At 45.6% G+C, this 10,000-nt stretch overlaps 1 protein-coding gene across 4 annotated transcripts in view; it reads left to right on the top strand.

Annotated features, from left to right (window-relative positions):
- Positions 1–10,000, top strand: part of LOC135104539 (SPARC-related modular calcium-binding protein 1-like) — a 150,685-nt gene that overhangs the window by 96,834 nt on the left and 43,851 nt on the right. For all 4 annotated transcript variants that reach the window (XM_064012122.1, XM_064012129.1, XM_064012130.1 and 1 more), the window contains 3 exons: positions 5,494–5,586; positions 7,461–7,676; positions 9,988–10,000. The exon at positions 9,988–10,000 is cut by the window's right edge and continues 17 nt beyond it. In XM_064012122.1, coding sequence (XP_063868192.1) covers positions 5,494–5,586; positions 7,461–7,676; positions 9,988–10,000 — 322 coding nt within the window. The remainder of the gene's footprint in view (positions 1–5,493; positions 5,587–7,460; positions 7,677–9,987) is intronic.

Genomic DNA, 10,000 nt, shown 5'->3' with positions numbered 1-10,000 from the left:
GTGGTGCTGGAGTACTTTGTAGATTTGACAGCTACGAGGCATAACCACGAAACGTATCCACTTTTTTTACTCAAGTCGAGGCATGACACTGAGACGCGATCTGAGGGTAAAAGGTGATGAGGGAACTGGGGCGGAAGGAAGGGATGTCCAGTTGTGTCTTATTTATGGGGAGACTGAAAAATGACACCTTAGAAACGCGATTTGATGTTAATAGGTGACGAGGGAGCTGGAGCGGGGAAAAAGAAATGCCTAGTTAAGGGAAAAACTGAGGAATAACACTCAGGAGACGTTGACACTAAAAGATTACGAGGGAAGTGGAGAAGAGGGAAAGAATGTCTAATTTATCGATAAGACTGAAAATTGACGCTCAGGAGACGCTAAAAGCTAAAGAGGTGACGAGGAAACTGGAGCGGAAGGAAGGGATGTCTAGGTTATGGATAAAACTTGGACACGATTCCACACTGCTCCTACAGCCGCCGTCCTGTTCTTGCCGCGTAATGGGAGGAGAAAAGGAAGAGTCCACTCGAACTGCGGGACTTCTAAGTGGGTGGGTGGGCGTGTCTGGACTGAAGGGAGGGGCGGAAGAGGGTCACCAGGGAAGTGGTGAAAAGATACATAGGATCATATTCTGAAACTCTTCTGCGACGCATCTCCATTTCTTTCAAAAGGCATGAGTTTAAGTTACATGGATTATTAATGGTGTTTTTATGGCTTTAGTGACGTATAGACAAGATTTATTTGTTATTAACTGGAGAAACACTCTTGAGAATCCGGTTTATGTGGTCTTTGAAAATAGTCATGGTGAAGAAAGCAAGGTGTTTCTGAATACGTGCTGTTGATACCGTGTTAGATTGCCGAGTGTAATCTGTTGTAGTTGTTTTGTTTGTTTGTTTCTTTTTACTCATAATCTGCGAAGGAGGAACAATCATCTTTATGCGTTTCTGAATAAGTGCTGCAATTTCTTTTTCTTTACATTTTTTTTTTCTTTTTCGAGGAATGATTTGATTAGTAATGCTATCTTAGAAGTTACACCACATGATTTAGAACATTTCTCCTCATTAACGCGTGTTGCCCTCTCAGTGCGTGCGTGTGTGTGTGTGTGTGTGTTTGGGTTTCTGTCAAGGGGCAAGCGTTAATGAGATGGATAAGTTGATTGATTAATGGTATGATTGATTGATGTGTTGTCTTTGGCTCCTCCACAACAGGATCGCGTGACGGGTGTGCGTAGTGAGTCAAGCAAACGCTGTACATATTGTTATTACTCTCATTGCTCAGCTTCCTCTAGGTGCACTGTACATAACATAACATATGTAACACTGTGTACATTCTTCCTTGTACAAAAAATACGACGAAAATTTATATTTTTCACTCTCTTCTTCCTTTAATTTTGCATACTTGGATTTTATTTATCTTATTTTCTCTCTCTTTCTCTCTCTCTCTCTCTTTGTTGTGTTAATCCTTCATCTCTCTCTCTCTCTCTCTCTCTCTCTCTCTCTCTCTCTCTCTCTCTCTCTCTCTCTCTCTCTCTCTCTCTCTCTCTCTCTCTCACAACCTCAGTGTGTTATCTCATTCGTAATCCTCACCACCGCCGCTGCTCGCCTGTAACCCTGCCTCTGCCTGATAAGCAATCGCGAAGTAAGTGGAACCGCAGCTCACGCCGACCGCCGCCTCGTCATCCTAATGGTCTGGCTACTCCTGAAGGGCCTCCACGCCTCGCCTCGCCTCGCCTCGCCTCGCCGTGCCTGAGTGTTTGGTAGGACAGACTGGCGTTGTTGGTGTTGGTGATGGTGGTAGTGTTGGTGATGGTGATGATGATGATGATGATATTTTGTTGTTGTTGTTGTTGCTGGTGATGGTGGTGGTCGTGGTGTTGTGGTGTTGATGTCGTTATCGTTGTTGTTGTTGTTGTTGTTGTTGTTGTTGTTGTTGTTGTTGTTGTTGTGCGACCCCTTTCATTGGCACTGTCTTTGTTGTTATTGTTGTTGTTGTTGGTGGTGGTTGTGGTGTTGTGCGATCCTTTTCAATGGTACTGTCTTTTGTTGTTGTTGTTGTTGATGTTGTTGTTGTTGTTGTTGTTGTTGGCATTCATGTTGTTGATGACAGTCATGGCGATGTTGTAGCTTTAAATGTTTTTTTAACATTGTATTTTAGTTGTTGCTCGGCACCTCTCAGAGCCACTAACTGCCCCTGACCTTCCCAAGTGCAAGGTATGGACGAGGACACACTTGTTCTTTTACTTCAGCGTGGCAGTCACAGACGGCGGCAGCGATGCATCTTATATTGGTGGTGGAAATGACTGATCTTACTTGTTCGTTCTTCCTTTGTATTGATTTATGTTGTTTCTCGTCCCTAGTAATCTTCCTTCCTATTCTCAGGCGCTGTTTACTTATAAAGTACTGAAAACCACTTATCTTTCCTATAAACCAGTCACTGCCACAATAAAGCAACTAGCTGAACAAGAACAATAACAGTTACATAACTATCTCACCCCAGGATCTTGCGAGGCGTCCTGGTCTTCAGTTACTCTGCCGAAGTGATGTATATGCAAATGAGAGGCCCCGCAAATTAACTCACAAGGGGACAGAGTTATGTAGCGACTCCTTTGTCTCCGCGTCCTGCATAGCCACTTGCAGACAACCGTGTCACGTCGCAGCTGTGTGTTCCTGGGTTCGATCCCCGAGACATGCGTTCATTTGTCCCAAGTAGTGATGTCAAGAAGTCCAGTGAATTTTATGTCCGTATATCGAATGACAATTGAAATATGGACTAGTGCATTAACTTTTAGAGTTCCGCAAAGGCCGAGAGAAACTGGGATATGATGGGTAGGGGTAGCTGCTAGGTACTGCTTTTTGTCTGAAAGATTTTGTAGACTCATATCGCTTCGTATCATCTGTAGAAAGGGGAGTGTGAAAAACTGCTGAGCTAACCTCCACTTATTTAATATATACCTTGTCGTGTCTCAAGTAGTTTTTCTTTCATTTATGTCTTTTCTACATCAGCTACTACAAATCTTAGGCAAAATCTTACACAAGCCACCTAACATGAAATTACATCGTGTTTCAAGGGGGAGGTTCCAAGACACTTGTCCTCAAATTATGGACAACCCTTTTGACTACACTCTGGGGACTTGCACCTTCATTAGACTTTTTTTTTATAGCTTTTTTGCTGCCCTAGGCCAGAATCCTCTCTTACATAAAAGATAAAATGCATACACTTGCTTTTAACAACTGTAATTCCGTTCAGTTCTCAACAAGGAAAGCTACAAACATCTCCCCAACCAGATGTGTGGATGGTCTTGACTGTTCACTTATTTATGTTTCCCCTCACGTGCTCAGTTTTTCTCGTCCCAGTCAGTCAGTCAGTGTGAGAAATGGTTACGCCAATTTCTGCTTCATTTTTCACGGTTTCTGTCACGGGACGCTGCAGGTGGCTTCCGAAAACACCCGTCTGACCAGGTGTGTCTGTTTAATGTGTGTTTTACTGTTCGTGGCCGCGTCTCTCAGCCTCGTCACGTTCAACCAGTCTCACTGCGTTGTGACACTACACGTCTCCTCGTTGTGTGCCTTGCTGTGAGAACGTGCGTGCAGTCCTGTCATGTTTAGTTGAGAAATGTGCGTCTGATGCCAAGAACCAGCTGTCATTTTACTCAGAATCCTCAGAATCTGGAGGTTAAACGTACCAAGTTTACACGAATATCTCAGTGTGGGCGAGGTGAAGCAAGTGATAAGAGTGCGTAGCATGATCCAAGTTTAGCCTCACCACTCACTTCAGGTTAAGTAAAAGTGACATCCCCGCCTGTATTTTCAGCACTATGGGATAGAAGAGCAGGCACCTTGTTGACGTGCCTCGCCCTAGCGCTTGGCAGTGTGTGTGTGTGTGTGTGTGTGTGTGTGTGTGTGTGTGTGTGTGTGTGTGTGTGTCGCGTCTCACATCTGCGTCTCGTCTCGCTCTCGTGTTCCTCAGTGGAGGGTTTGATCAGGTGTTTTGTTTCCTCGGTGACAGTCGCGTGGGTGCCTTGTAGGGACGAAAAATAAGTCTTTTACCTTTTTATTATTATTATTATTATTATTGTTGTTGTTGTTGTTGTTGTTATTATTATTATTATTATTATTATTATTATTATTATTATTATTATTATTATTATTATTATTATTATTATTATTATTATTATTATTATGGCAGAACATCGCTTTGAGTTTTCTCCGTATGTGTTGTGGTAAACGACGAGACAGTCATGTGGTATTTTCATCACTTATTGTCTTCCCCGCCCGTCACAATGGAGATGGACGTGTTTGATACGCGTAGCCTCGCCTTGACTCGTGACGGCAGCGGCGGCGGAGGCTCAGCGCTTCGGCGGCGGGTGAGGTGCAGGCGGCGGTGAAATCACTGCGCCGCGCCCCGGACCAACACTGGCAGTACATCCTACATAGACCATAGCCTCCCTACGCCCAGCCCAGCCCTTGGAGTCCTGGCCGAGGAGCAGACTACATCCCTGTCTCGCATCCTCGGTCTCGCCTCGCTGGCCTCCCTGGTCGCGTGATTTGCTTGAAAGCTAAACATAACTCTCCCTCAGGGAACATACACTAACATTTTTTTCTTGGTATGCCCTGTTTGATGTGAGGAAGTAAACACCACACCGTTGTTTAGTGCTGAGGGGAACCCGTAGCCGCGGCAGGAGGCAGGGCAGCACGATCACCTCGAGGCACCATAACGCAGCCACGACCTGTCTGGTGCCTAGGCCTCCCCCTCTCCTCTCCCACCCCACGCACGCCCTACCTCCATGCCTCGTTGGTAAAAGCTCCCCAAAGAGAGGTGCGGCGCCCCCTGGAGGTGTGTGGGCGTGTCGAGGGGCGGCCGAGGGCTGTAACAGGTTTGAGCTTCCTTCTGAGTAACAGCTTGTGGACCACTAACTGATGTGCGCCGTGTTGTTGTTGCCCCCGAGAGCCTCCCTGGCATGGCTGTCACTGTCGCGGTAGTGTTGCTGCTGCTGTGTTGTGTGCACGCCACCCCCAACCCAGGCGCCCCAACCACTTAACCCTTTTACTGCTGAGACTGTCCTTCGTTGATATTCAGAACACCGTAATGTTTGCATAGACAGTGAGAATAAGATAATAGAAAGCCAATTTTATCTTACTACAAAAACAAATCTAAATTAAGCTTAAGCATTTGGAGGTGATTAAGAAAAGACGTCTCTTAGCAGTAATAGGGCTAAAGCACCCACTTAGACTAGCGTAAATAAACCAGTAGACATAAAAAAGAAAACTTGCAAGAAAAACAGTAATGAAACAAATAAACTCTTGCTATACATGCATGATTCATAAAGGTTCTTAAATGATGTTACTTTTGATCACTACTAATGATTGTTTTGCACTGTCATGACTTGCTGGTGTAGTTAGCATTATCCTGCCCTCCCGCTGCGGCGCCTGGGTGGAGGTGGCCCGCTGTGGTGCCCCGCGGAAAGCTAACCTCTGCCCTCCGTCCCTCCCCCTTCAGAGCGCTGCACGGGGCGGGCGCGGCGGACCTTCATCACCAGACTCACCAACAACCTGGTGAAGGAGTACCAGCGGGTCAGGAACACCAAGAAATGTGAGTAGTGACCAAGAGAAGGAAGAAGAGGAGGAGGAGGAGGAGGAGGAGGAGGAGGAGGAGGAGGAGGAAGAGGACGGGAGAAAAGGATACAGTTAGGGGACACACACACACACACACACACACACACACACACACACACACACACACACACACACACACACACACACACACACACACACACACACACACACACACACACACACACACACACACACACATTCAAATACCACTAGGTTGACTCAAATCCTGTATACTACAATTATTACTGCTCTCTCTCTCTCTCTCTCTCTCTCTCTCTCTCTCTCTCTCTCTCTCTCTCTCTCTCTCTCTCTCTCTCTCTCTCTCTCTAGCATTCCTAATTTTCTTTTTGCCACGAAAGTTGTTTTTGTGGCGCATTTAAAACATGATAAAATTAACTGTAACTGCCAAATTCATGGTATTTTTGTAGATAGGATGCAGATAGTGAGATTTTCGTCTCATCTCAATTACTGTTGGACGTTATCAAAATAGTGAAGCACCCCATGAGTTATATGCATACGTAAGCAAAAAAAAAAAAAAAAAAAAAACACATCGTTCTCGTCCTCTTCTTCCTCGTCCTTCTCGTCCACCTCCTCCTCGTCCACCACCACCTCCTCCTCCTCGTCCTTCTTCTCATCGTCATCATTGCCATCATCATTAGTGAATATTTTTTAGTACATGATGATATAGAATTCTTCCATTATGTTTTCTCCTCCTCCTCCTCCTCCTCCTCCTCCTCCTCCTCCTCCTCCTCCTCCTCCTCCTCCATCTCCTCCTCTTCTCCTCCTCCTCCTTATTGTTGCTCACTCCCTCTTTCGTATTGTCACTCACTCACTCACTCCTCTTCCTTCTTATTGTCACTCACTCCCTCCTACTTCTCCTTCTTTCACTTTCACTTACTCCTATCTTTCGTCTTTCATTGTAGGTAAGAGACTAGTCATTAACAAGAAGTCTCGTTTGGATAAAGTGTTCATGTTTGTTCTTCCTTTAAATTCATTTGTATTCCTCCTCCTTTTCTTCCACCATCTCTTTCTGCTACTGCTGCTGCTGCTGCTACTGCTACTACTACTACTACTACTACTACTACTACTACTACTACTACTACTACTACTACTACTACTACTACTGCTGCTGCTGCTGCTGCTGCTATCTTTCCTTGTTTTATTTGGAAATTTCGTCCCTGCTCTCTGGTTCTCATGCTCCTGTTCGCCTCCGCTGTCTGTCAAATGGTCACTCTGTCATACCAGCTGCCAGTCCATCAGGTCTCATTTCAACACGTAATACGAGAGGACACATTGTTATGATCGCCTTTTATTTCACACACACACACACACACACACACACACACACACACACACACACACACACACACACACACACACACACACACACACACACACACACACACACGGAAATATGTGTTTACTAATTATTTTGTTTGTTCCTGTCTTCCTTCACCTTTTCTTCCTTTCTCTTCGGGCTCTTTTTCTCCTCCTCCTCCTCCTCCTTATTTTTCCTCCTCCTCCTCCTCATTATCATCATCTTCTCTTCCTCCTCCTTTCTTCAATTACTTCTGCTCATCCTTCCTCTCTTTCCTCCTCTTTCCTCCTTTCCTTCGTTCATTTCACTACTTTCTCTTACTTCCCTCCCCCTTACCTCCTAACATTATCTCCCACTGCCTTCTTATCCCTTCACCTCCTCTCACTTTCCTTCACTCATTTATTCTTCCTTATCAACCTGTATATTACCTTCAAATCTTTAATTCGTATTCCATTTCTTCCTTCACCCTTCCATCCTCCTCTTGTCGTCCCATTCTCCCTTCATCCCGTCTTTCTCTTCTCGTCCCCACATAGTATCGGAGAAGAAGCTGTACCGGCGGGTTCTCAAGTGGAAGTTTTCGGAGCTGAACCTCAACAATGACGGAAAGCTGCAGCGGCGGGAATACAGGCGGCTGCGGAGGACGGTACGCAGGTTTATCAAGCCCAAGAAGTGCGCCAAGATGTTCCCGCGCATGTGTGACACCAACGGGGACCGCAGCCTCACCGAGCGGGAGTGGGTCACCTGTTTCAGTAAGTAGATGTGTTGTTTATTTATTTATTTATTTATTATTATTTTTTTATTTATTTATTTTATTTATTTTTTGCTGCGAGGGCGGGGTGGTGGGCGGCTAGATACTGATTCATATACTACTATTTTTCATAATGTAAGATAGTCACTGGCTAAAGGCGAAAAGATTCATATATAAAAAAAAAAAAAGCCTGACTGCTACTTCTACTATTGCTTGTACTGTTGGTGCTGCTACCACAATTATTACTTTAGCGGTACAGCCTCTAAAAACGTAGATAATTGCATGGCCGCCTTCCGTGGGTCAGGAATATCGCCACCTACTGAAGGCTGATGCATTGCCGCCTCCAAGTCTAGGGGCTTCACAACCCCTGAAGTGAACTGGCACCGCTGCTTCCTGATGGGTGCTGTTACTTTTATTCGGTGAGCGTGCTGGATACTGCTGCGTCCTGTGAGGCCAAAGACAGCACTTTATGAAAGTTGAAACCAAAACATTCTCTTAAGTTTAAGGACACAGGTGCCATAATGATGTTCAGAGAGGATGTCGTTCCTTGAAACTTTGGTATTGGAAGGGGACCTCTACACCATAATTTTTTCGTGCATCATTACTTTCTTAATCGTAAGACCACCGCCTGCCCTTGGAGCCTAAGACCGCTGCCGCCCAGAAGCTTCACGGCATCGCCTCCCTCTAAAAATCAGAGGCTGCGATGCCCGCCCGCTTCACGGCTCTACGGGTCAGCAGCGTCTGCGGGTCCTAATATAGTAGAGACATTTCCTTGTGCAGGGTTTTGGTCATGAGCCCGATAAGCGGCGACAGTGACTGAAGGGCAAAGATTACACGTCGACCGCTGCCCTCCCCTTGGTGGCTACGTGGTGCGCCATTATCCCGCAGGCAGGCGGGGACCACTGACCCGCGTGCCGGTGCCAACCCTTGCTGTGCCGGTACACGACACGCATATTAATCAAGTGCCATCTTGTGGCACACTCTGACTGCCCCGTGATGCTCGCAAGATGAAAGAGAGCGCACCGGAAGAATGTAACATAACTCTTCATGACACACTCACAGCCAGACGGGTGGCCCTCCGCCAAGGCCTCCTGGCACCGCCCCTCGCCCCATGGCAGGGCGGTCGAGGGGCCTCCATATCCCTCGCCGCCTGGACGCCACGTGCACGACCTGAGAAACACAAGAGCATCAGCCTGTGGGGAGAAGCTTGGCCCGGACACCCGCACGTGACCGGCGCTGCTTACATAACTGGGTCGAGATGCAGCGTGCAGTCTTCGAGGTGCTGGCCTCGCCATCCCCGCACTGCCCTCATCACGCGTGAACTTGAGGGAGGTTGTGGCTCTGCGTATCCTTGTCGCCGCCATCATTCTTATTGTGGTGGTCTTCATTCTTGTTATTATTTTTATTGTTATTATTATTATTATTATTATTATTATTATTATTATTATTATTATTATTATTGTTATTATTATTATTGTTACATGTCATTATTACAATTATCACTATTTATCAGTAGTAACAGTACTGACCTAGTAGTAGTATTGTTGTCAATGTTTATGTTTGATTTATGTAAGAATAATACTAGTACTGCAGTATTGTTAGTATATCGTGAAATTACTGTAGTTGTATGGTTGTAATTATATACTGTATGTGTGTTGTATATGTGACTTTAGTAGTAGTAGTAGTAGTAGTAGTAGTAGTAGTAGTAGTAGTAGTAGTAGTAGTAGTAGTAGTAGCAGCAGCAGCAGCAGTTATAGCCACGAGTTTATGAAATAATGCAACACACAAACAGAGAGAGAGAGAGAGAGAGAGAGAGAGAGAGAGAGAGAGAGAGAGAGAGAGAGAGAGAGAGAGAGAGAGACTCGTCATGGCTTCCTTCCGGTTGCCTCCATACCACGCCAGACACGCGGCTACATAAATGCCAGCTTAAGACGGGCGTGGGCGTGAGGGTTGCATGTGGTGGTGGTAGTAGTAGTAGTAGTAGTAGTAGTAGTAGTAGTAGTTGTTGTTGTTGTTGTTATTGTTGTATAGTAACAGTAAAAGTAATAACAGCAGCAGCAGCAGCAGTAGTAGTAGTAGTAGTAGTAGTAGTAGTAGTAGTAGTAGTAGTTACAACAAACAAAAATACTAGTAGTTGCATACCAGCAAGTCTCGTAAAGTAGAAAAATTACACCCACTTAAAGAGAGAGAGAGAGAGAGAGAGAGAGAGAGAGAGAGAGAGAGAGAGAGAGAGAGAGAGAGAGCGTCAGAGCGTCAGCCATGAACTCCTGCATCGTGTAATAACCTCTTTATCTCCTTCTCTTCCTGGACAGGTCGCCAAGGGGA

This window comes from Scylla paramamosain, chromosome 1 (genome assembly GCF_035594125.1).
Source record: "Scylla paramamosain isolate STU-SP2022 chromosome 1, ASM3559412v1, whole genome shotgun sequence".
NCBI classification, from domain to species: Eukaryota; Metazoa; Arthropoda; class Malacostraca; order Decapoda; family Portunidae; genus Scylla; species Scylla paramamosain.
Note: the sequence above shows the minus strand (reverse complement) of the source record. Positions and strands in the feature narration are given on the sequence as shown.